The 27,872-nt window shown below is 35.9% G+C and overlaps 3 protein-coding genes across 6 annotated transcripts in view; 2 read left to right on the top strand and 1 right to left on the bottom strand.

The window, feature by feature from the left end:
* Positions 1-16,833, bottom strand: part of LOC135841089 (uncharacterized) — a 123,308-nt gene extending 106,475 nt beyond the window's left edge. For 2 of the 4 annotated variants that reach the window (XR_010557840.1, XR_010557839.1), the window contains exon 1: positions 16,451-16,833. The gene's annotated coding sequence lies outside the window, so the exon portion shown is untranslated. The remainder of the gene's footprint in view (positions 1-16,450) is intronic. The other 2 variants (XM_065357889.1, XM_065357888.1) reach the window with 2 other exon arrangements.
* A 453-nt stretch (positions 16,834-17,286) lies between these two features.
* LOC135841414 (mitochondrial protein C2orf69 homolog) overlaps positions 17,287-27,872 on the top strand; it is a 60,568-nt gene continuing 49,982 nt past the window's right edge. The window contains exon 1 of the mRNA XM_065358358.1: positions 17,287-17,539. The gene's annotated coding sequence lies outside the window, so the exon portion shown is untranslated. The remainder of the gene's footprint in view (positions 17,540-27,872) is intronic.
* LOC135841413 (two pore potassium channel protein sup-9) lies at positions 23,182-26,188 on the top strand. The gene has a single exon (XM_065358357.1). It carries the CDS (start codon positions 23,232-23,234, stop codon positions 24,291-24,293), a length of 1,062 nt encoding a protein of 353 aa, XP_065214429.1. The 5' UTR covers positions 23,182-23,231; the 3' UTR covers positions 24,294-26,188.

Genomic DNA, 27,872 nt, shown 5'->3' with positions numbered 1-27,872 from the left:
GGGATGAACAATCGTGTGAACTGCAAATGCCTAATTGAAAGGGGAAGGGATCAATATTTTACTTGGTCGAAAAACTCGTATTTTGACGAGCTACGATCAGCAATAGAGGAAAGTTCAGGCTTGAGATGGTGGACTTTGGGAAGGTAGTGAAGCTAGAGATCAGAAGACAGCCACTGATCTCTTAAAAGCCAGTTACATCCAAATCTTGTGGCTGTACGTCCACACAACAAACACCTTGTATTGTGCATCCAGATACTTAGTCTGGTTGTAGTAAGTATGTAGTTCTAGGTGCACAGACATACATAGAAAGGAGTAAAATAAGGGGCGTCGTCGTTGATCGTCCATAGGTACCTTTTTTTTCGCCATTGGCAAATCTGCGTACACTTTAGAGCCGGTAGTACATAGTCGGAATGATCGGACGGTGGCCGGCGCTGCGTGCTACAGCTCGCCGCCGGGTAATTAAGTAAGAACGAAAGCGACGACCTATCCGATACTATAACCATATAACTTATCAACAAAATATACTCGTATCTCGGTACCTCTACCTAGAAAGAATGTCACTATTGGTACCTCGTATATACCTCTCTCTGGTCTCTCCACACTTCCACAGTCTCTTATAGCAGGCTACACTTCTACACATCGAACGTAATATTTACGCGTAATTGTTAACCATACTATGCACATACAATACCCTACACTCGTACAGCCTGATGCATGTTGCCAGCAATAAATACGATCGCACCGATTCGGTTATATTGCAGAATAGACGGCCCTGGAGAAACATAAGCGCAGACAGAGAGAGACGTGTGGTATAGTAGAGATGTTGGCGAGTGATTGCGGTTTTAAAGCCTGGCTCGTTAATTTGTGTTATTTTAATGAGCTCTCGCGCGTATTGCGGATTAGAGAAGTTGACAGATTGTTTAAAGAGAGAAAAAAAAAGCTGGTTTGTCGTGGGCAGCGCATTGATTATTATACGAGATGCGAGCTTGGAGAGGTGAATGGAAGAATTTTCATTTTCCTGCTATTCAGCGTCTATGTCTCTGTCTCCATCGTTTCCTCTCCTTGTTCAGTCCCTAGTCTACGGTATATAAAGGTATTTCAAATACAGATAGGGTTAATGCGTCTATACGAGCGATTTCGATGGATATACGATTAAGTAATAAAGTCGCTAGGATTAAGGTTTTAATAAGGCGGAAAAGGGAAGCTGATAAGTCCTGCCAATTAGTGGTTTTAAGGGTGTTACCCGAGATGGATAATGTGTCGAAGATATAAATAAGGTACAAAAGTGGATATACAGCTTTAAAGCGAAGGCTGCTGGGTGTTCCTTTTTTACATAAATACTTTTTTTTTACTCGTTTATTTTTTCTCTGTTTTTTTTTACCCACTGATGGCATTGGCGAATATCGTAAATTTAGAATTAGCTTAATAATACAGTCACCGACTTTTTTAATAGGGTGATAATTTCAGTCCCAAATAATGAATTATCAAGGAAAGTTGAAAACAGGACAACAAGCAAATGAAAAAAAAATGCAACAGAAATTGAAACGATCGAAAAAGTTCATTTGCCAAAACTATAAGCCTGATGGTTTAAAGAAGTCTTCAAATCACTAATTTCAGCAATGAAGAATCATCCAAAAAGCTCAACATCTGATTGCAAAACTCAAATCTGAAACCAGAGGTGTTGGCATGGATCTCAATATTTCAGGTGGAGGGTTTTCAGGGTTTTCAAAATACGTTGTTAATATTCATAGTTTCGGTTCAATTTAAAAAAAAAAAGTCGGGTTCTGTTCTTCTGGACCAGGTTTAGGTCAGGATTGGAGGTTTCCTTGTTCTAATTTGGTTCAGTTTCCTAAAAAAAAATGACAAATTTTTAGAGATTTTAGGTTTGATTTGAGCCATCATCCAAATCATAATCTTCCAAGAGAAGTGGAAAAAACTCGAAATCTGAAAAACACAACACAGCACTCTCAGAATCCCTGAACCAGAAAAAAAGATTGATATTTAGGGTTTCAGGTTTTGGATTTGGATTTTTGGATTCATCAGAAGTATGAAAGTTTTCCGGATTTGAGGCTTGGTTTACTTCGATCTACTAACATCACTAATCGAAATTACCCAAAACACTTTCTTTCAAAACAAGGCTCGGACTCATTCTATGTAGGTATTTCAAATTTTTAGATACTTTATAAATTTTGAATAGGTACCTAATATTTCAAGAAATTGTTGCTCAAATTTTGTTCAATTTAATTTCACAAAAACTTCATCATTTTTTCATGGCTCATACTAAATTTTTTCCAAAAAAAAGTATCTTTATGAAACTAAAAAATAATCAGAAAGTAATCAGAAAGAGACCAAAAATTTCAATGCAGAAAAAAAATACAAAAAAAAACTAAAAACTTTTTGAATAAAAACGTAAAAAATAATTACGAATCACAACTTCTTGATTGAAAATTAAAATCGTATGATGAAACTCAATGGGGGATTTTGGCAATTTTAGCAAAAAGCAGGAATTTTGACAAATATTATAGCGAATAAGTGAAGTGATACATTTTTACAATTTTCGTCAAAAAAGTGAGACTATCTCACAACTTTTTGGCAAAACAGACGGACTTATTTTCGGATGAAAAGTCAAGCTTTTTGAAGTTTTTTGCAGAAAACTGAAAAATGTTCACATTCTTAGTAAAATACGAGACTTAAAATAACAAGCAATCGTGATAAATGGCAAGACTTTTCGCCATTTTTGGCTGAACGCAAGACAATGAAAATTTCAGCAAAAAAGTAATGATTTTTAGCATGTTTTAGCAAAATAGTGAAACTTTTTAGCAGAAAATCTAACGGAATTATTTTTTTGAAAAAATCCTTATACTTTTTTAAACCAAATTTTCAGAAAACTTCTCCACTCGATCTCCCTCCCCCTCCCACCACACACAAAAAAATTAATTAAGTCGAATTTTTCACAGGAAGATTTTCAAAAAAATTAAAATTGGAAGAAAATTTACCGGCTGAACTCACGTTAGGTACATGTTCCAACACTGTTGCCAATTTCATCAAAAATAAACTTTATTTTCAATGTTTGAAGCTTATTTTGTTGCATGTTTGGATTTTTTCATTCTTTCACTACCTTTTTGACAAAATTTGCTACTTTTTCACTACTTTCATTACTTTTACCATGTACTTGTTAGATACCCTGCAAAAGTACAGCTCGAGCGGAGCAAGAGCGAAATTTTTTCAAAAAATTGATTTAAAAAGCGAAAAACATCCATTTTTGTATCTGAGGAAGGGAGAGGACATCACTTTACTCTTTCTATAACGAATTTTCTAAACTGAAAATGACTACACACAGATTTCCCCTCAGATGGCATAATTTAATTGAATTAAGAGCAGTACTAGTAGACTCTCGCAGAAATGTATTATTCTACTTTCAAATTGTTGAATACGTAACTCTCCAAAAAAAGAATTTCTTCAAAAATATTCCAGTAAGAAGAATAACGACTTTGGCAAATTTTACACGCCCTCTATGGCAATTACAACAGGAGGGGTCAAGGAGAGAAGAGGCTATACCAAACTTAATTTTCCAAAATAATTTTTCACCCACAAAATGCAAATTTTCTTCGCACCTGAGTCTTCACCCAACAACTAAATTGAGAAATAATTCAATTATGTACCTAATATCGCCCGATTACGAGATTGCGTTGCATTTTCACCCCATACATTACATATTTATCTACCTACCTACGTTCGGATCAAAAAACCCTTCCATCATTATCAATAAAAAACCGTAGTCGCCATCCGTCCTCGTCGCGTCAGTCAAGTTTTTTTCCCTCTCAATTCAACTTTGCTTTTGAGCCATCCTGAATCCATTAGAAACCATCTCTGGGTAAATTTCACTCAATTTGCCACCGCTCGAGCTCGTTACCGCATTAATTACCAACTTGGAATTCTTCTCTTTGCAAGACTACGAGTACTACGGTACGATATTGTACGCGAATACGACGACGATTACGACGACCTCAAAACCCGTAGGACGATTTGGGTAAAATAATATTTCCTTTTCTCTCTCTCGCTCGTTCTACGAGTACGTATATTTTATCGCACTCGTTTCTTTTTTTGCCCCTTTTTTTACTTTTTTCTTTTTCTTTTTTTTATTAACGTTGATTATGCGTTTTCGTCTATGCTGTACAGTAGAGTATGAGTTAAAACTCCCTTCTATGCCAGGCTTGCTAGTTGCTGGTCGACGGTAGAAATTTATTTATTATTCACCAACGTCTTATTATGTATTTACCATTCGTGGGCCGGCGCGGTGCGTTCTCTGGTCGTCTTTACAGGGCCGTTTTAAATCAATTTATTCCGTCCGAGTTTTAAATTTATTTATCCGCATTACACGCGGTATATGGTAGGATACGCCATTGCCATATAGCACCACGATTAGTAGCTTGCACATACGTAGCCGGCCAGCAATAATAAAAAAAAAAGCTCTAAGTATGTTGCGTGAGCGTGCCATAGTACATATAACTTACGTATACGATGTCAGTAGGCAGGCACCGAGCTACCTACTTGGTCATCTAAGGATTTTACTATATTCTTTTAAACCTGATTTTTTCACAAAATTTTGGAAAAATTCTAGACAAATGGGTTAATACTAAAGAAATATTTAAAGTGAAACTTTCATCGAAAAAGTTCTAAACGAAAGTAAACTCGAATAAGCCAGTCCAAGACAATATTACGAATCGAAAAAGAAAGGGAATTGAGAAAATTATACTCAAACATAAAATCCCTACCTCACAAATGAACCCAGAAAAATTTCAATTTTAAATTTTTGCCAAAAAAAGAGCACGTAAAATGGTAGCACATTCAAATTTTTCAGCAGCTGGTATTGATTTTTCAATTATTGGCGAATTTTCAAAATTTCCCACGTAACTATCCGATGATACAAGTTCAAAACGTGCAATGAACTCGCTTCAGTTAAAGCTGACTCTTCTCACATTCTCATCGTAGTTTTTTATCGACTATCTATACCTATCCTTTTGGAACAGGGGAATATTTTATGGCAAGAAGTACCTACTTATTCAAATTTTTTCAAACAATTTTTTGTCCAAAATACGCAAAGCAGACTGCGGATGACCAAATTCACAATTCTAAACCCTCCATGTTCATTTTTCAAATTTTGGCGAATTTTCAAAAAATGCATAAGTTGTGTCAACTTTTTTCTGCTTTCTTCAGTTCTGGTGTCTCTTGATAAAAAAAAGAAAAAAAAAGAAATCGAAAACACGACTACTTATACGAATCTTTATTGTCGCAAAAGCAAATGGGCTAATAATTTTTTCAAGGTCCATATGTCATTTTTTTTACACAAATCAAGTATGCGCTAGTATTACAGAAAAATTCACGCTTAAAAAATGATTTACCACGAAATAGAACTTAAGAAATTAACAAAAAAAGAAGAAAAAAAGATTGACGAGTGAAAATTTGAGAAAATTCATTCAAAAATGAAGCCCAGTCTCAACTTTTTGTTGAAGTTCCTTTGATTGTAATTATCGAAAAAACCTATATAAAAGTTTTACTTGTAACTTTTTCGCGATAATGGTATCTCCACCGTAACGCTTCAGTACATTTCGTCTTTTGTATCTTTCAAGGATGTGGGAGGGAAAAGAGAGAGGCGAATCGAGCAAAGTTTCAGAAAAAAACAAACAGTACACCAAGAGAATTTGGGTACTGACCCACTGAAAAGCTTCAAAGATAACAGACCTTTTCGAAGAAAGACACCAACATTGATAAGTAAGTACTTGACAACAATAAAAATGAACATAATTCACCTCTATCCAATGGATTCCTGGTCCGAATGCCAAGCTTCACTCACAATGGAACCTTTACAACCCTTCAATTCGATTGACTTGAAATTTGGCTAAATGAAAGAGGAAGTGAGCCAGACCTCAGACCCAAATTTTGAGCTGTCGAAGTTGGTTTTATTCATTTTCAGCTAATTTAAACAATTTTTATGGCATTTCAACAAATTTGCAAGCAATTTTCGCAAAATTTTTCACAATTACATATTATGCAAATTTTTTACACCGATTTATGGTAATTTTCAGTACAAGGTGTCTAACAAAACTCCCACACAAAAAATCATGACTTTTTCATGACCTATTTTTCACTTTTTTTTACCGCATTAAAACACCCCAACCGGCAACCTCCCTCCCTTCCTCCAAAAAAAAAACACTTGAAACTGCGAGAAAATCGAACGGAATTGCCATTTTTTACAGAATCAAAAATTAGGTATTTCGGTTTTTTCATTTTGCTGATTTCTTGAACAAATTTTTCATTTTTCAATTTTTTTTTTCATTTTATGGGCTTTTAAACAAATTTCCAAGTGTGTCTTGAGCAAAATTCATGGATATTTCATGACTTTTGATGACTTTTATGACCACCTACCAAAATCAGGGTATCCACTCATTTCTGAAAATGATTTTCCCCAACTTTTTGAGGTTTTCCAGGCCTTTTTTTCGAAATAAAAACACTGTATTTATAAAATCACCCCTCCTTTGCATTAAAAAAATCACGCATTTCAATACATTCGGGTTCAAGCCCAAATTGAACGGCATCACCCGAGCGACGACGCGAGGTAAATTTTTTACAAAATAAATACAATAAAACTACTAAAATTATTAAAAAATTACAGATGAACACTTTCAAAAAATTCCTTGACTTTTGAGCGAAAATGGCTCGAAATTTCTGAAACTCTCCGACTTTTTCCTGACTTTTCCAGACGGCCAAAATTCTCTGACTTTTCCTGGTTTTCTAGAAGTGTGGACACCCTGAAAATGCATGACTTTCATAACCTTTAGACACCCTTCAGTAATTAGGAGGTCAATTCAACAATTATTGTTACAATAATTTCTGCATTTTTGACAAATAATCATTAAATTTTGAGAATATTTGATCAATTTTTAGTACTTGCGATCAATTTTTGGCCAAAATGATGAGCTTTTTGATGACTTTGATGACCTGCGGGACATCTTGAGGAGTGAAGTCAACTTTTACTGAAAACTCCAGATCACAGGTCTGAAAATGGTGGCAATTGATTCGGGAGAGGACCGATTTAAGGTAGTTGGAAAAAGCTTCACCAGCACTAGTCGATACCAATATGAACTTATGATAGGATAAAATTGTAAACCACTAAATTCGATAACGACGCTTGCTGGAGCTGTTTGAAAATTGCTGGAGAAAAATCAATTTTTACTAGAAGCGCCATACTGGCCCGAAAATGATGGCAATAGATTCAGGGAGTCGATTTTTTTAGGAGGAGGGAGTTTTGAATAATTTATCACAGAAATTGACGATTTTGGATTTTCATTTTCAAAATTTGAGATTTTCAACTCCTTTTGAAGAAATTAAATTTTCAAAAATTTGTCACAAATCGTTAAGTAAACTTTGATGACTCAAAATTTGGTCCTGAGATCTTGATGGCATGCTCTTTCAATGAGCCAAATTTCAGCTAAATCAGAGTTGAAGAGTTGTAAAGAAATGCTCCTCAATATTCATTGCTACAAGTGTCCTTAGGAAGAGTAGAAGTCATAACTTCAGAGAAATGATTTTAATTTCAAGTAACTGAAAGTCTGAACTTACAAAAATGCTCAAACATTCTCCTTTCCGGAATACATGCTTACTTTTCACTCAACAGACCACATCACGACACTAACCGAATGCTAAAATGATAACGAACCCCTTCAAACAGATGAAAATGCTCTTAGACCCTTCTTCATCAGAACCTTTTCAACCTCAACCCCATAAAAATTCTCTTCCCCAAGCCAATAACTCGTGATCAATGATCCCTGATCGATTAACTCAGATGACTCAATCAACTCGAACCAATTCGGCAGTGAACAGAACAAAACAACGAAGCACTCGACTACTCATGAATCATAAACTGAGCCAGCAGCTCGTGGAAACACACGCTCCAATTACTCGGCTCGGATGATCAGTCAAGGCCCGGCTGCGACTGCCGGACATTGCGGCATTAGCGATGTTCATCCATCGTCGATAACCTTTTCCTTCTCGTTCTCGCTCTTGCTTGTACGGTAGCTTGACCGTACATACTCTGTTTTACAAGATTAATCATTAGCGCTTACACGGGTATTGGGTTCGGAATAGGAGACCGGAGGGGCGAGGTGGAGGGCGGAATGGCGTATGTTTGCGTACAAACATACCCATAATATGTACGTGGTGTTTTTAATTAGATGCCGAGGTCGGGGCCGGCCATGCTAGCCAGCCAGTCAGCCGGCCGACCCGGCCATGCAGCATACGTAGTAGTACAGTACAGTACAGTACATGTATGCATTATTATCTGGCCTTATCCTCATCGTCGAATACACTATTTTATCGTATTAAACCACACACCGTATATATATTTCGGTTATCGATACGCGCCTCGTACAAATATTACGCTCAAATGCCAGCCAGCGCCATTACGCTGCTGATATCGATAACACAATAGCGAAAGAATTTGCGGCATATTTTACGCTTGCTTTCGTCTTCTCTTCCTACACCTCAACCTCCTCTGGTTCATATATGTACACATGTGTATATACGAAAATATACCAGCGATTCTCATTTTCAGTATCATTTTGTTGTACGAACACTCGAAGGATGGTAAAAGCACCATATAAAGTACAACACACTCTTGGTACATACTTATAAATGGCTCGTCCGTATGTTGTCGGGCCCGGCAAGCGGCAACGATAGTGAAGGTGATGGTGGCGGCGTCGCCACGCTTCGGCAGCCTTTTCCTACCCTCAGCAGCGTCTCGACCGCGAATAATTTTAAAATAGCGTTTACTCGCCCTGTATAAAATGTCTTTCGCTCAGCCTCATCCTCTCTTTCTTTCTCACTTTGCATATAGGGTTCCTGTACTATAGGTAGTTCAGCTAGACCTATAAATATAGGCGTGTGTGTGTGTGTGCACTACTCAGGTACCTGAATAGCTCCCGACATTACGACCCTTATAAAAAGGGCTTACTAACGTGAGTTCTCTCCTATATATGCCCCATCTCCTTCTTCGATGCTCGCTCGCTCATTTTTTTTTGCATTTCGACGAATTCGTCGTTCACGCGGTGAAATCTATTACTTTTTTTCTCCTATTCTTCGATTCGTTGCTTCCCCCTAAGGTTTTTATTGTTTTAGATCGAGTTATACTCTACCTTGTGCGTTTTCGAGGAACCGTTTAACCAAGTAGCACGAGCATCGAGCGTATAAACGGATTCTCGATTTAAACTGGACGCGATGAAGAACTAGAAAAAAAAACACCAACTCGATTCTTCCACCATATTTTCAAAGTAGGTGTCCAAGTACCTACAGTCCTACACATTGAAAAATATTGGTCAAATTTCCCCTTTATTTTTCTCGATCGCCTCTTTCCCTCCTCATTTCGCACGAGTCGCTGACACTTTTAAATATACGGAAAAACTCTATTACACGCTTTTATGCTTTCCAAAAAGCATCCGTTGGAACTGTTTCGAGAAGGAAATATCGAATGATATATTTCGATAAAAACATATTATCGTTGTATGAAGTCTCGAATTTCAGCAACTTCAGAAGTCGGTCGAGCGGGCAATTTTTTTATAGTAAATTTATTAGCATCGCGATGATTTCGAGTTCCCAAATAAAAAAAAAGAGGTATGATAGTTGGCTGAAAATTTTGAAATTTTCAAAGAAAGGGAGGAGTCGCAAAAGGGTGGATTTCATTTCGGGTTTTAGTATACTTCAAACACGGACGAATAACTTAATAAAGTTTTCACTGTATATATATGTACACATCATAATATATTTTCCTTATTTTCGTGTATTTCGCAGCGTTTGTACTACTTTCGCAGAAAATTCAATTTTTATAAAACGACGTCTATAAAATATAACAACCCAGCTCCAGCAGCAGAATCGTATCGTATCGATGACCTAAAAACCAAGGAGAAAAAAAAAAGAAAAAAAATCGATACGAAGATAAATTTTCTTCTTTCTTGCTCTACCACAACCAACGTCTATTTTTTCGACGAAACGAGGAAAAAATATTAAAAATTGGTCCGACAATTCGGAATTAAGGTCAAGATATTTTGCTATATACGATGAAAAAAAAATCCCAAATTCTCGGAATTACATCAATAAATCCTACCAACAGCTGTATTCAACAGCCTTTTACGAGCCAAATACGAGTGCAGCACTCTGTCGAAAAATTGTTATTTTTGTGATACTCGAAATTACCGAAAAAGGGGACAGGAGGGAGAAAGATGTGGCTGTATTATGGTATTTGAGCGAGCCATGATGAAATGAAATTTTCAGAGATTAAAAAAAAAGGCTATTTTCCAAAGCTTCAATTTCAAACTAACTCTCGAGTTTAGGAAATTACCTATTAAAAATATTGTAGTTTTTCAAATCTGACTTTATGAAGATTAAATTAATCTCGAACTAAAAATTTCTCAATTTTAATCATCGCAGCTCCTAAATGCGTAACCAGAATTTCGCAAAGGAGGGGGAAAATCAGATTTTTAGGCATAAAAAAATCAAAATTTGGGTTAATTTTCAAAAAATTGTTCTGTATGATAATTCCGTAAAAATGAAGGCAAAATTACTACTCGAGCGAAAATTTTCGAAAAAATTGGTTCAAAAAACGAAACAACCTCCAGTTTTATACTTTTAATTTTAAATTTTCAAGTCATCCCCTCCCTTTGGCTACACCTTTGTCAAGGTCATTTCTTTCAAATTTAAACCTGTTGCAGTATTTTAATCGAGTACTTCAGTATCCGCAAAAAATTAACTTCGTTCGATTCTCATACAATACAATATAAAAATCGTTTCGTGTAATCTGATGAAAAAAAATCCACGCACAGCAAAAATTCATCAACTACTTTGATTCAATCAGGCCGGCCACACAACGATTATCTATTCTCGTCGCAATAATAATAATACGGAATGCGAAATTTTCTGAGAAATTCATACGTCGTCGTCTATCAATTGACCTCTGTACTTGAGAGAAGAGCATAGTAAATTTCAACTTGATAATTAACACGGTGCAAGCGTATTCATATCGTCCGGACTATATTTCACTAAGTACGGAATGATTCATGAAAAAAATTCGCTCTCGAGCATATACGTATTATATGGTGGTATCAGCATTATTCTCACGAGAGTACAATAAGTAACATTAAATTCTTTCTTTTATGTATCGTAACCCAACACGATCGTTCGATCAAACAGCACACCACAATTACCTACATTTTCCATACAGTACACCTTCCTGCGCCCATCTCTTTACATACATCATGCACAATACAAATACAACACTTTATACCCTTGACGTAGATAATCAGTTTGCGATAAGACATGAATGTAATCTAATTATAAAAATAATATTTGTACTTTACGAAATATTATACCTAATACCTACATTTGGAGCAAAAATATGAGAAAAATAATGCAACGAACCACTGGTGAAGTCGAAACCACAATGTTATGCTGGTAAAACTTTGACCATCTCTGTGGTAGAAAATGTATCCTATTCTCCATCATAAAAAGGGTGAAAAAAAATTTCACGTCGTTTTTCATCAAATGACCAAAAGCTCGTATTTTTCAAACCCTATAAACAATCCCTCAACATGAAACATAGCGAATGATTAATTCTTACACATCAGTCTCACTTTGCAGCTGTACTTTTTTCGGGCCAATGTTGTGGTTCATCGTGGTTCGAGAAGGAGAACGACGAGAGTGAAAAAAATACGCAAGGATGATGGCATAGGGTCGAATAAAACTGAAAAATAGCTTTCTTTATAGTATATTTTCATCCTGCGCTGGGGTGGAATTTTATCAAAATTGGCGTCAATTACATTGATTTTATTCTTCCATCGGAAGGATTTCTTTTTTCTTTCTTTTTTCAAGTGTTCAGATACTTGAGACACAACAGTATGGTAATATTTTGAGAAGTTCGTTTCGTGAGAAAGAAGAATAATCAAAAATTGGAGTCGATGAGTCCATCAGGAAATAGTCTCAAATGTGAATAAATTACTTAAACAGATCGAAATCAAGCCAGAATTCGATTTTTTGCAGACAGTATCCACACATGGCAGAAACATTTATGAACCAGACTAGAACCAGAAAAACCCCGATCGAAGGCACTAAAGTGCATTTAATGATTTTTGGTGAATTTTTGAAGATCAAATTCGGGTCAAACATGAGAAAAAATCAGAATCTTACCTAATTGACCCAGAACGTTGGAATTTGGTTTATGCATTTTTCATTTTCGACATCCAAATTGATAGGCAACTGTTTCGAACTATTTTGAGCAGTTCTGGAGCCTTCAGCGGATTTTTGAAAGACGAACCAAATAATGTTTGAACGCTGAAATAAATTCTACGCCTTGATTTTAACAAGTTATGGTTTTAAATCATTCTGGAATCTCCATAAAGACTCTTCGGAAATTTCAGTTTTCCAACAAAAAAAAATCCGGCCAATTTAATTTCAGCACTTACGATCGCGATTTGGGCTTTTTAGTGACCTACTTGATTTACTCGTGTTACACATAATTTTTCTGAAATCGGTGTCTGCCAGTTCGGAATCATATCTTTACCCAACTGAATTTTAATTTTCTAAGTTGATTTGAACAGATTTTAAGACGTTTTTTAATCGGAAAACTAGAATTTTCGAAATGTCACTGGAGGCTCCAGACCGGCTCAAAACTAGATCCAGTTTACTGAGCATGTTGAAATCAAGTAAATTTTAGCTTCCCAACTTTATTGGATAAAAATGTCAAAAACCTGCTGGAGGCTCTCAATCTGCTCGAAACAGTCTTTTTGATCAATTCGGGGTAGGGGGGGGGGTGGGATGCACAAAATTTAGCGTTCTAGGTATTTTTTTGTATATAATTTCAATTTGTTCTCATTTTTGGATCAAATTTAATTCTCAAAAATTCACCAAAAAATTGAGAAAAAAATTTAATACCTGAAATTTTGGCTAGTGGTATATCTTTACATGCTCTTTCGATCTAGTTTTGTACGATTTAAAATTTTTTTGACAGCAGCAGAGATTCCTTCCTTATAAGAGAACCTTAAAAATCATAGAAAAATTTGAAAATCGTGCTGAAGTCTCCAGATCCAGAATATCTGAAAATGATGAAATTCAGATCCGGGATGAGAGACAGAAGTGGTTTTAGAAAAGATACAATCATTCGTTTAAGTATCAAAAATTCCTTTTCGAGTTTTCAATTTTTTCGTCTCGTAAATGTGCTAGTCAAAAAAACACACTCGAGGTGTGAATCGTCTCAATTGAAAAAAAACTTGTTGAAAAGATCGAAAATGCGTCAGAATTTGATTTTTAGACGCCCAAATTGATTTCTGCTCCTTCCAGAAAAATTGAAAAATTTTAGAAAACTCTAAAATCATGCTGGAGGCTTCAGAATGGCTGAAAATGGTGGAATACTAGCTTCAGAACCGATTAAAAAAAAGAAAAAACATATCATTACAGAAAGCCAAAATTTTTGGGATTTTCAAAAATTCGCCAAAAACCGAGAAACTAGGTAATTTGAGTAGCTCAAAATTTGATCAGGAAAGCTTCAGAAATCAGACCATGCCTTTTCTAAAAATCGCTTTGTTCAAATTGGAGACAAACACCTCGAGCAGTTCCCATTAGTTAAAAAATTGAATTTCGAAACATCGAACAAAATAATCACGAAAAAAGCGCAACTCAAGGCAGTTCAAGGAAGTTTAACTCTCTGAACATGAAGCCGAGCTTTATAATGAGTTGAATTTTGCTCATTTTTGAAGACAACAAGTAAAAGAAAATAGAAATAAAAAAATTGAAAACCAAATTTTTTTACCCAGAAAATCATTTTTTTTTCAGAATTTTGAATGCAAAAAAACAAGATGTAACAAGTATTTTTCTTTCTGAACAAAAATTTTCTCCAAGTTTTGAAGAGTAAATTCCAAAATCACTCAAAAATTCGCATTTCCATATTCATCGTATTTTTCACATTTCATAAGAGAGTAAGTAGAAGTAGGGGGGCCCCGGGGAGTATACGATTTTTCACTCGAATCAAATGCTAAAAAAAATTGAAAGTTTTCAAAAAAACTTCAAGAGCGTTTATTCAGCAAATATTGAAGTTCAACTTTCACTGAACAGCAAAAAAAATTTAATGCACTCTCACAAAAACATCAACCTCAGATTTCAAAATGTACATTTTTTAAAAAAAAAATTATTCAAAATCCACAAAAAAAGCCAATTGTTATACTCTGAAATCTCATCAGAAAAATAATGAATAATTGGTTACTATTTTCGATTAGGTCATTGCCCTGAAAGAGTCTCTACAAGCGAGAGCGAAAGTTTTGAATTATGAAACAAATGCACCTTTTATTAAACAAATTTGAAACGAATGAAGCACATTTCAACCCTTTCAAATACATATTTACAGGCAACTTTTTAATCAAATTTTCACCTTCATTTTATAAAAAAAATTCAACTGGTGCAATTTTAGACCATTACATTTCCAACTTAAAAAAAAGGTTTCTTATTTATCAAATTTTCCGAATGAAAAATCCTCAACCCCTAGTTTTTCTTCACATCTTTTATATGTAGATTAAATCAATGTGTTTTGAAGTTATCTCCAGACTTAACGAGTTTGATATCAAATTGGCAAATTTAAATTCGCGAATATTAAAACAAAAAATAAATTTTTACATGGTAATCTATCAAAATTATGTATTTAAAATTGAATTTTGAACCGCATGAAATATTTTTATTGCCTCGAACGAGATGATAACATAATCTGAACTAAAGAAATGATAATAACTGCTACCCTGGAGTTAGTTATTGACGGTTTGGATTTTATACAACTCATGTAGATATGTAATTCGAAATTTACACCATGACAAGTACATACGATGTAATACGATTCATTATAATGCGGTGCGGACATATTACTTCATTGATTGTTGGTCTCATACAGTCATACTATAATGAATAAACGTCGAACGTGGAGACAAAAAAAAACAGCAAACGCATCACAGCACTCGGGCACACAGAGAGAAAAAAATACCTGATTCGACGTATTTTGCAATGAGTAATAAGTCAAGCACACGACAACATATTTCATTTCCGCATTCAGCACAAATCAAGATAAACTGTTTGAAAAATTAGAAAATTAATAGGAAATCCTTGAATGTATAACACGAACGTCGTCGGTTGCATCGTTGATGGAGTACTACATATAGTATAATTTTTTCCATACATTTTGTCTCCATTTCCGAGTAATTAAAACCGAGCAATTGTAACGCATCAAAATTCAACACTTTTACTCTTTTTTTGTACGTATACAAGACAACGATACAAACGAAGAAAACTACTATATAAGACGATTATTAATTACACACGCGTGTATTACAACACCGTTTGTATAAGTAGGTATTATTTTATATGCAGCAATAATATTCCAATTAAAAGTACCGCACGTATACAAGAGTTCTTCGATACGAATTAACATTACTTTGACATTTTCCCAATAAATTATTGCAATCTTCTCACGCGGCTTTTCGATACAATTAAAAGATAAAGAAAAGATTTTTCAGCGAGAAAACCGATTTGAATTAACAAACGATGCACAATGTTGAATTTCATTAACAAGCTGCTTATCGTGTTAACGGTATGTAAATAATAAATCTACGTTAAATTATATCTTGCATGGGTACCTACTATGCAAAATGCATGTATGTCAATGACCAGTTTCACATGATGACAATAATATTGAGATTAGATTCATTCAGATTGTGACAATTTTTTCTTCACCTTTTTCTGAGTAAATTGGGAGATGAACGTACTTGGATTTCTTTTCTCACATGATGCAATCGAATCAACACCCAAAAATAATTAAATAGATAACATATGTTAATCCAACTGAATCGTATTTTTTTATCCCAGCGATAAGATTAATTTCGCAACGATAAATTTCAATAACACTCATGAACTGAGTAATAAACGCATCATCTATGATTCATTAAAAAATGCACCGAAATAGAATACTCTTCGAATAGGTGTTTTGGCGAATCGAAAATCTTCACTCGGCGAATTTCTACAGTAAAATCGTACGATTCGAATCGAATTACCGATGAAAAAAACACCATCGATATTAATTCTATATAGCTCCAGCACCGGAATATTTCCATGTTTTATTTCAACCGAACGTTGGTATTCCGAGGAGTAACAAAAATTCCAGTCTTAGAAATCAGTTCACGAATAGGTGAAACCTGTAGGATAGTGACCGAAGAGATGTAATATAAATTTAACACGATAGATAGAATTTTTACCACGTTAAGTATTCGAAATATGTATCTGTAAGATGAATCTGAAACCATATTCAATATTAAAGCCACCGAAACTGACCATTTGTGGTTAGTGACAAGCCTACGGACATTATCACTCATCTTACCTGTATTATTCCGTAGAAAGAGTTGTGCGGATATGGTAAAGTGTTCCAGATGTAAAACTTTCAAGCACTAAAACACCGAATGTATTTCACACACTGAATAATATTTAAAATTAAGTTAAAATTGTTTAAAATTATACACTTTTCACTGTTCTAAATCACCAAACGCCGATTTATAATATAAACATGGTGGAACACATAACACACAGTACTCGTAGTTGTAGTTATAGTAGCTCGGTTTGCTCATCGCTTCGCGTTCCATTGGATAGCTTAGTGTTCAGTTCCAGGGGTTCGTAAATCGATAATTGCAGGCATTGCAACCTTACCAATTGAAATTATCCAGCGAGCCGGCGATTATTCCGGTAATGTTAATGGTACGTAGGGTAATTAACACTCGTATTTATGTATTTTAATTACTAAAATTATTTTTAATGGGTTTAGAATTTTAAAATACGCGAAAAACGAGTTTTAATTAGCAAACAGTGTTGCCTTCGGTGAATTTCTTAAATGGTCGCCAGTGTTCCGTTATCGGAATGCGAAATTTGTTCGAATTTTAATTCGTGTTTTAATTGTAATTACGCTTGCGAATCTAGATTTAATTATTTTAACGTTTTATTTATCTCAAATAATGTCGGTTATTATGTTTAAATAAATTAAACAAGTCCAAAAGATGAAAAACTTTACAAATAAAAATATTCCAAGAATCGATATTTCAGTAACGATCCTAACGGTGATAACCTGAACTACTCATTTATTCGCCAAAGTTTTGTTTACCATTGAAAGATTACGCATTCCCGAATTATCAATGAAAATAACTCGTATGTATCTTTGGTGTTCGTAATGGTAATTTTTATCAATAAAACAATGAGTAATTCGTATATTTTACTTTAATCTCTAGTAATTACACGAATTGTGATTCAGTTCTGTTCGATAATTAAATCAAAACAATGGTATTTTGAGAACCAATAAAAGATAACACCTTTCAATGATATTTTATTTGCTCATGTTGGTGGTAAATTTGAAATATTGATAATGAAAAATGGGTTTCAATATTTTCCTCGATTACTAAAATAATTCCTCGAATTTTCGTAGGTAAGTTTGATATTTTGATTTTGTTCATCTCGTATGTTTCCATCACGTTAGATTATTTTGCAAAATCGTTATATTTATCAAATAAATGATGGAAAAAGATCACATCTGTTGGTACGAAGTCATAGTTTCATCAGTCAGTGTAATGATTTTGCACTGGCAGGCATTCAAAACGTCCTTCAACTCGTAATCGGTTCATGATGCTAAGTGCATTAATCTTCTCGATGGAATCATTCCAGTGGTGATTTTTTTTAGGTGTAATTATTTAATATTTTAATTTAATTAGTGGTTCGTGTCGTTGATTTTTTCACGGTCGAAACAACTTTTTTGAGGTGTGTTTCTCTATGCATACGCTATCGTCTATTGATTTGAGGTTATTGCGTAAGTGATGCGAACTTGTTTGTTTAGATTGAAAGGACGAAGACGAAATTGAAAACTGACAGACAGTTTTAATTTAGGAAGGGCCGAGGTGCAGCTTTCAGGGACATCGATGTTAAAACACGAACTAAATTGTGAATAGATGTTAAAAAACTATTATGTAACCAAATCGTCGTAGAAAAATTTGTTTTCAAAAAATATGAAAAATGAAAATTGAATGAAAAAACAGTTCCTAAAATTTTATGATGAATTGGAATCATTATCATTGTTTTTATTACAACTCTCTGAACTCTCAGATGTACCTACCTAGTTTTCCTTTCAAATTTTTTTTCTGTCCTACAAACTTGACAGAACATACATTAAGATAATTCTTTCGTCTTCGTCCCATTTGATTGAATGAAGTAGGTACTTCCATTCTCCAACCCGAAGATAAAAAATTTGTATTCGAGTCATCGAGTCGAAGGTACGAAAAAAAAAATCAAAATATCAGACGATATTAAATAAGCTGATAAAACGCTGTTAGATTTTAATGAACGTAATCCTGTTTACCTAAGGATTTCACGTTACTAGCAGAAAAATAAATCCTTTAGGTACTTTTCGTTGAAGTTTAATTAATTATCGCACCAGCGCGAAAATATGCAACGCCAACACTCATCCATACTATACCTATACCTACTCGTTATCACGAGCGAAAACGCCATTCACCATTCATAAGAATTTGCAAACTGATTAGAAATGATCGATTATTATAGCGTGGCATCTATTAGAGAGCACATTTCGCTCGATTAATTGGCTCCGGAAAGGTTAATAAGTGTCAAAGCTCAAGTATATTGATGATATATTTGAAAACCGAACGAACACCGAGCTAATTTACTTCAGAATTCCGACAGCTACGTGAGAAAGGTAACAATTTTCACGGATTTCTCGTCTATACCTTCTACCCTTATCACTGTTGCGCCTTTTTGACTTCATTTTGTCAACTTGCTTCGTATATTCTAATAAAGCTCGTATTTTCAAACTTGTCTACTCTACTCGAAATTGGTTCATTAATCGAAAGACAGGGGGAGAATAAAAAACGACGTCGAGTAAATTGGCTTTTTTCCAGAAATATTGACAAACGCCATTTACCATATACCATTATGAAAGTATACATGCAAAACGAGCATCATCGTGTAATTTGTACCAGTTGTTGGTATTTATTTTACTCGTATTTTTTAATTGAGTACCTATTTCGAATCGCTCTGCGAGGAGTAAATCGATATGGTTTGTAAATTTAGGTAAATGCCATTGTGAACGAATAAAAACGCGCCAACTCAGCGGGTAGTGCAATTTTACATGATCATTTATGAGCGCCGTTATGGTTATGGATGGGCACTGGTACTGTCTCTCTGACCGACTTTTCAAGATGTAGCGATGGTGTGGGTTTTCACGCGGAGGGTTATCTTGTCTCAATCGAAAAATCAGTGTTTGTGGCTGAAAGAAATTTATTTGCTTGACTCCTTGAATTTCGTTTTTCTTTCTGTTTATTGGAAACGTGAATTGAGCAAAAAGTGAAATCAATGTGAAAAATATAAGGTAAAAACGAATGAGAAGTCTTGAACCAATAGTTTGCTCAAAAACCTTCGTTTTTAACCTAAAATTTCAGGTTTTCAACATACCTCCGCCCTAATTACCTACGTATGTAAGGACTTGAGTGTTGAATATTTCATTTAAGAAAATTCTTCAAGTAGACAAATTTCCACAATTTTATTCAAACTTTTTGTTGCACACAACCCCCCTCCCCCCTTCTACAATTGATGTCCATGAGATCTAAATTAATCCGCAGGATGTAATTTCTAAATAAAAATGAACTGATTCTGCTACAGTGAGAGAGACAAAATTTTAAACATATTTCCTGGAAAATAATAAATATAAATGTTGTCTTGGTGTACAAGATCCTCCATGTGTGAGGTTCAAAGAAAAGCATTTGCTTAAAGAAGTGAGTCTTCTTACTCAAAAACAAATTGAAGACCTTATCAAAAAATATAGAAGAATGAAATTAAATTAAAGGGCATAAAATTTCCCATTTACAAAATATTATTCATTTTCTTCAGCAAATTTTTGTTTTTGATATCTTTTGACCTCAAGTCGAGGACCTTGGGAAACCAGACAGGGCACCAAACGATCATGAGAGATTGGGCAGGCAGGTCAGTGACCTTAAGAGGCTGGACATACAGACGACCTTGAAAAGTTAGATAGGTGCTGGTCAGTGACCTTGGGAGTCCAGACACAGGGATCAATGACCTTACAAGAACAGACCAGCTGACATATGACCTTGGAAAGGCAACCAGACAGGTCAATGACCGTAGATGCAGGACATGAAGACAGACGATCTTGAAAAATCAGACAGACAGGTCAATGACCTCAAATGGTCAGACAGGAAGACGCCCTCATGAGGTCATACTGATGACCTTGGGAAGCCAGACAGGCACGCAGACAACCTTGAGAGGCCAGACAGGGCACCAAACGATCATGAGAGATTTGGCAGATAGGTCAATGACCTTAAAAGGCAGGACAGATGGTCCAATGACCTTGGCGGATAGATAGTCAGACGATATTGGAAAGTTAGGTGTAGGTCAGTGACTTTGGGAGTCCAGACACAAGGGTCAATGACCTTTCAAGAATAGATAAACAGATAGATGACCTTGGAAAGAAAGTTAGACAGGTCAATGATCTTGGAGGCAGTATAGGAAGATAGACGACCTAGAAAAGCCAGGCAGAAAGGTCAATGACCTTAAGAGGTCAGGCAGGCACACGGACGACCTTGTGAGGCCATACTGCTGGGTCAATGCCCTTGACCTTGACACCGTGTGCAGATAGGCATACCACCTCTAGAGTCCAGAGAGACGGACGGACAGATAACCTTGAGAGATTAGACTGGTAGGCCAGTGACCTTGAGATGGCGAAGGGACACGTTGATGACATTGACAGGCCAGATAAACGGGTCAACGGCCTTGAGAGGCCTGCCTGGCGAAGTGACCTTGAGTGGCCAGACAAGCCTTGCAGGATTAGATGCCTCCATTCCAAATCCAAACCGACACGACTGATAGGATTCAGACGTGAGACAGAAAAAGATTCTCTCTTCAAATTATGAAATTTCAAATTAATTTTTAGACCTTGCATGCACTGCAAATCCGAAATTTAAGATTGATTTTTGGAGCTCGCATGGCCTCCAAATTACAAAATTTTGACTTGTATTTTACATTTTGGGTGGCCTCCAAACTATGAACAATTGAATCAATTTTTGGAGTTAGCGGTTTGTTAGCCCCCCCCCCCCTCACCCGATGAAAAAAAATTACTCACGATTTTTTCATCTCACTACCAGGGTTGGATTTTTCAATAAGCGAGATTAGATGACCTCATTGAGCGCCAAAATTGAAAGGTGGAAAAATTGAAGAAAAAAATGATAAAAATGTTATCACTTTGAAGATTTTTTGGTTAAAAAACGAAAAGGAAAATATTAAAAGAGTCAGTGTGCGTTCTGGATTTTTGCTTAGCAGTAAGAAAGTTTGCGGTTTCTCATAAATAAGTGATTATTCTGCGTACAAATTTTAAAATGGAAAAAGTACTTTTTTAATTTTTTTATAATTTGCACTAAATTGTCTATTTTTGTGGCTTTTCTCATTGCAAAGGAGATCGAAAATGCGCCACTAAGCCAAATTTGAGGTGTTGAATTCTATTTTTCAAATTTGACAAATTTTCAAAATTTCAACTAATCTATTTTCTGTAAAAATGATCAGAATTTGATTAAACTGAGGTCAAGATTCGGTTTATGTCTTCTCTCGAATCGAAAGGTAAATTTATTGATGGTGCTGTGTTAAAAAATTACCTAAATAGGAAAATAGTACATTCTGATAGAGGCTAAAAAAAAAGAGGCTTCAAAACGGCTCAAAACCATCGCCAATCGATTCAAAAGGTCAAAAATAAGGTATGAACCAAATTTTAGCATTCTATCTCGATTTAATAAAACTTTGATTTTTTTCATAAAAGTTTCTAGGTAATTTTAAATTCTTCAAAATTCACAAAAAAAATTAAAAAATTAAATTCAGCGACTGAAATTAGGCTTAATGATTTATTTTTGATTGCTCTTTGAATTTTTTTGTTTGATTAAAAACATTTCCTGTTGGCTGGGATACTTTTTTGTGTGAGTGGGGGGGGGGGGTCCAGCCCTACTTCCTACGAAATACAACTAATGTTGTTCTTTTGTTCAGTAATTTTCAAAATGGTAAACCCATTCTGACGTCTTTCGAATCTGTATAGAAGGACCTTCGTGGGAAAATCCGTAGGTACGGCAGAAAGTACGTCGAAAAGAAGTACATACCTTACACCATTTGAAACAGAAACTGCTGGCGTACTTTACTATCGAGATTAAATGTTCAGCGATGAAGTTTACACAGTACCTACTTACATTTGGTAATTTGCATTTTGCAAATAGTCGTTGAACTAAGACAATTAACATCGCTATGTGGAGTCTTCTTGTCGAGAGCATGAAATCAGAGAACCAACATATTACAAATGCGAAGCGGAAAGTAAACTACTGTAGTATTTCTTATCTCGAACGTCTCAACGTTTCCGGCTGTACGATGAAGGCTATGCACATAGCAAAACCGCTGAGTTAGCTATATTCGACTAAGTGGAATTTTCACCAGCATGAAGAAGCACTCCAGTTCGCATGAAGTGGCGACATTACAGCGGATTTTTTTCCAATTATTTCATCACTATTATTAGTCTACAGTCCGAATCAGAAAAAGTGCTTTAGAAACTGAAAACAGTGGGCAGTGGTTTTTTTTGGGAGGGAGGGGGGAAGAGTAATGTCATAGGGGTCGGTTAGCCATGAGAAAACTGGTATTTCACATTTTCGGGGTGGCACTGTAAGGGACTGAAGTCTCAAAAACAACTCCACCCCCTCCCCATGTGTTTGAAAGAACTCGTATTTCAAATTTTCGGAATGGCACAATAAGGGACTGAAGCCTCAAAACCAACCCCCCCCCCACAGTCCATTCAATGAACGCTTTTTCGTAGTTGGGACTATATAGATTACATTTGTATTGTCCAGAGTTAGACATCAAAAAGAGAGGCACGCGATTTAAGGTCGGCAAACGCGAATGGAGAAAGAAAATTAAAACAAACAAAGAGTGTAAACGGCGTGAACGTATGTACGCTTTTTTACACTGGCGTTTCTCCAATACGACGTGGTTATTAATAGAGAGTCGAGCAGATTAGAAAATTTAACATTGTTTTTCGACTAGTAGTACGGTGGAAGCCGCGTTTAATAACGATGGGATCGGGCGCGCATTCTTTGAATAATCTCTCGTCCGGCGATGAGCACAGTTCGGAGGAGTCTTCGTCCGAAACTTCGTATTCGGTGACCGATCCCAAGAAAACTGTTAAACGTTGTTGTCGTAAAATCGTGACGTTTATGTGTACCCAAGTCGGAGTCGGTGGATTGATCGTAGGCTACGCTGTCGTCGGTGCTTTTAGTTTCCGCCACATCGAGGGCTCCTACCAAGACCCGAAAATCAAGCAAGTAATCAGTAAGATGAACGAATCGGTGGAGATTCTGTGGAACATCACGAACGAGCATAATGTCTTGAACGAGAGCACTTGGAACAAGGAAGTACAAGAGGTTTTGCTAGATTTGCAAAAAAATATCACCGGATCGGTGAAAGATGGGTATAACGGTATACCCGGTGCACATATGTGGAGCTTTCCAGCAGCCTTGATGTTCTGTCTTTCTGTATTCACGATGATCGGTTACGGCAACATGATCCCTCATACGGAGACTGGTAAAGCGGCCACCATGGTTTACGCGGTTTTTGGCATACCACTCTACATACTGTACTTCAAGAACATGGGCACGGTGCTGGCGCAAGCTTTCCGTTGGACTTATACGTGGATCTACCGATGCAGCATGGAAGACAGTCATCCGAAGATAAGTGAGAAAAACGACCAAGCTCCGAAAAGAATTATCGTACCTTCTACCGCATGCTTGTGGGTATTGTTCGCGTACGTGGCGACGGGAACGGCCATGTTTTCCAGCTGGCAGAGCTGGTCGGTCATGGATAGCGCGTATTTTTGCGTGACCAGTTTATGCAAGATCGGTATCGGCGATTTCACTCCGGATAATTTGTTAGTGTCCGAGAAGGGCGATCCGACCAGATTGGTGTTTACATTCGTGTACTTGTTGTTCGGTATGGGCATTATTGCCATGTGTTTCGATTTAATGAAAGAAGACGTGACTGCGAAAGCTAAAAATTTAAAAAATGATATCATATTTTGCTTCGAAGATATACAATCGAAAGCTATCGACTTTTATAAAAGACGAAATTCTCTAGAATAATATCTCATCCCCTCTTTATAGGTATCCGTCCCAGCCTTCGACACCCTTTTGTGACCATTCGCGAGGAAACCGATCTTCAATTCGAAAATAAATTCTCAAGAAAAACGCATTCTAAGTTTTGGTTCTGTTTGGAGCTAAACGATCGTGAAATGAAGTGAGTTTTCAACTCCTTCAACGAATTCGTAGGTACCCAATATTTGGCCTGTCTGAATTAGAAATGTGCTCAAAAAGCATCACCCTGCCTTTTTTTCGTGGATAAAATTGTGTGATTGAGTTTTTCAAGGTGATTTTTTTTTGTTTTTTTAATAAAAGTTTTTTTCTAACAAGGGAACCTCTTGAGGTGTCACACTCCGATTTGAACAGGACTGCGATATTTGGAAAGAGCATAGTCTAAAACCCCCAAAACCACATTTTTAGCTGCCCAAGTTCATTTTTCGATTTTTGGCGAATTTTTGAAAATTCAAAATTGACTGTTTTTGGCGATTTATGCTTTTCTTTTTTTAATGTACGTATGCACTTGATCAGTAAAAATGGTCAAAATAAGTCCCAAAACTAATATTAATTACCCAAATCCAAATTTCACCATTTCCAGTCATTCTGGAGCCTCCAGCGCGATTTTTCAATTTCTCCACAATTTTGAATTTGCTCCAGAAGGCGTTAAAATGAAGTTGGACAGCTAAAAATCGAGTTAATTATTACACTCGACCTGCTTAACGAGTTTATCCACATTTAAGCCGATTTTGAGAGTGACACCTCAAGAGTGACTTTTTGACCAGCTTTTTTCAAAATTAAAAAATCCAAAAAATCAAAAGATAACCGTTTGTGAGGAAATTTTTGAAATTTGCGCCAATCGCTGTATTTTGTCCGTAACTAACCTCCCAAATCAAAATTTTACAATTTCCAACCATTCTGGAGCCTCAAGCGCGGTTTTCAATTTCTCCAGAATTTTGAATTTGCTCCAGAAGGCGTGAATATGAAGTTGGGCAGCTAAAAATCGAGTTGTGTAATACACTCGACCTGTTTAACGAGTTTATCCACATTTCAGCCGATTTTGAGAGTGACACCTCAAAAGTGGTTTTTTGTCCAGTTTTTTTCAAAATTGAAAAATCCAAAAAATCAAAAGATAACCGTTTGTGAGGAAATTTTTGAAATTTGCGCCAATCGCTGTATTTTGTCCGTAACTAACCTCCCAAATCAAAATTTTACAATTTCCAACCATTCTGGAGCCTCAAGCGCGGTTTTCAATTTCTCCAGAATTTTGAATTTGCTCCAGAAGGCGTGAATATGAAGTTGGGCAGCTAAAAATCGAGTTGTATATTACACTCGACCTGTTTAACGAGTTTATCTACATTTCAGCCGATTTTGGGAGTGACACCTCAAGAGTGACTTTTTGACCAGCTTTTTTCAAAATTAAAAAATCAAAAAAATCAAAAGATAACCGTTTGTGAGGAAATTTTTGAAATTTGCGCGAATCGCTGTATTTTGTCCGTAACTAACCCCCCAAATTCAAATTTCACAATTTCCAGTCATTCTGGAGCCTCCAGCGCGATTTTCAATTTTTCCAGAATTTTGAATTTGCTCCAGAAGGCGTGAATATGAAGTTGGGCAGCTAAAAATCGAGTTGTATATTACACTCGACCTGTTTAACGAGTTTATCCACATTTGAGCCCATTTTGAGAGTGACACTTCAAGAGTGGTTTTTTGAGGTGTCACTCTCGCTTCAAAACGGCTGGAAATGGTAGAATTTGCGCTCCGGGGGTTAGTTCTTGAAGAAATACAGCGATTCGCGCAAATTTTCAAAAATTTCTTCACAAACGGTTATCTTTTGATTTTTTGGACTTTTTAATTTTGAAAAAACGTGGTCAAAAAGCCACTTTGGAGGTATTACTCTCAAAATCGGCTCAAATGTAGATAAACTCGTTAAACAGGTCGAGTATAATACACAACTCGATTTTTAGCTGCCCAACTGCATATTCACGCCTTCTGGAGCAAATTCAAAATTCTGGAGAAATTGAAAATCACGCTGGAGGCTCCTAGGAAATTTGGATTTGGGTAATAAATATTAGTTTTGGGACTTATTTTGGCCACTTTTACTGATCAAGTACGTACTTTTAAAAAAAAGCATAAATCGCCAAAAACAGTCAATTTTGAATTTTCAAAAATTCGCCAATAATTGAAAAATGAACTTGGGCTGCTGAAAATTCGGTTTTGGAGGTTTTAGACTATGCTCTTTCTAAAAATCGCTGTCCCGTTCAAATCGAAGAGTGACATCTCAAGAGGTTCCCTTGTAAGTATCATAACTCATGAATAAATTTTTCTGTTGGATGATATTGGTGAAAAATGCAGAACTTTTTCAACAAAGACTGGACATTGGCACTGCACGAATTGCGTCCCGAAAGTACGAAAAGGCACGAATTGCGTCCCAAGTAATATTTTGCTAGGCACGAATTGCGTCCCAAAGCAACCCTTTCGAGATCATTAGAATTGGACACGAATTGCGTCCCAAGGTTAGGGTGTTAGATAGGTTGGATGGTCGTTTTTAGAGAAATAAGAAGAATACGTACAAATTAACGTATACGAATATGCGTTGTTCTGACTTCGATGGGACCTTTTTGCTTTTCATTTGTGGAGCTGAAATTTCTAAAAAAAAATCATTCAAATTATGAAAATTTTGAACCGAAAAAAATCAATCTCCTCCCATGAAAAATAATTGTTCTTTTACTTATAAAAATACAAATTTTCAAAAGCTTTTTCCCCTGCTACGCTTGGGCCAATTTGTTTATATTTTGTTTTCATTTTTATAAAACGAAAAAATTCTACTTCAGGTTTCTAAAAATTGAAAAATGTACATGCAAATTTTTTATAAGTCATAATGGGCTATGAATATACGTAACTTAATGGCTACTACCCATCATATGTGTTGAGTACTTATATCAAGTGGCAAAATTGTCTTCTCACACTTCATTTCACATTAAAAAGCTCAATGTTATAATCGGCAAAATAGGTATAGGTATTTTTTTGTCACATCAGTTGGCAAATTTCTGATCGAACACCCCCCCCCCTCCCCCAAAGAAAATGCCTGGTTTCGTCCATGGAAAAAATGTTTGTAAATTTTGACATTGGTGGTTTTTTAAACAAACCCTCACGCTCGATTTTTCCATTTTTCAGCATTTTTTTTTTTTTTTTTTTTTCAAAACCCTGGGACCCTAGTGTTGTGTTTTCAATTCTTTTAGAGTTCAAGCGTATGGATGTCAAGTTATTTGAAATAACATTAGTAATGCAAGACGAAATGGTACTCCTTACTTTGTGAGTACATTTTTTTTCTATTTTGACCCACTTCTTTTGTTTAAAATATACCTGCCCCTGCGGACGCAATTCGTGCCTGTTTGGGACGCAATTCGAGCCTACCCATTTGTACCACCCGTGGCGCGGGACGCAATTCGTGTCCAGCCTGGACATTTTTACATTTTTGAGCATAAACATCGATTTTTTTCAAATCGAATGTCGTGTTTTTCGCGGATGGTCAATTTTTATACCTATTTTCACCCCTCCCTGTCCCCAAAATTCGTCTTTTTAAAA

The sequence above is a fragment of the Planococcus citri genome, chromosome 3 (assembly GCF_950023065.1).
Source record: "Planococcus citri chromosome 3, ihPlaCitr1.1, whole genome shotgun sequence".
Taxonomy (NCBI): domain Eukaryota; kingdom Metazoa; phylum Arthropoda; class Insecta; order Hemiptera; family Pseudococcidae; genus Planococcus; species Planococcus citri.
This window is presented reverse-complemented; position numbering and strand designations above follow the sequence as displayed.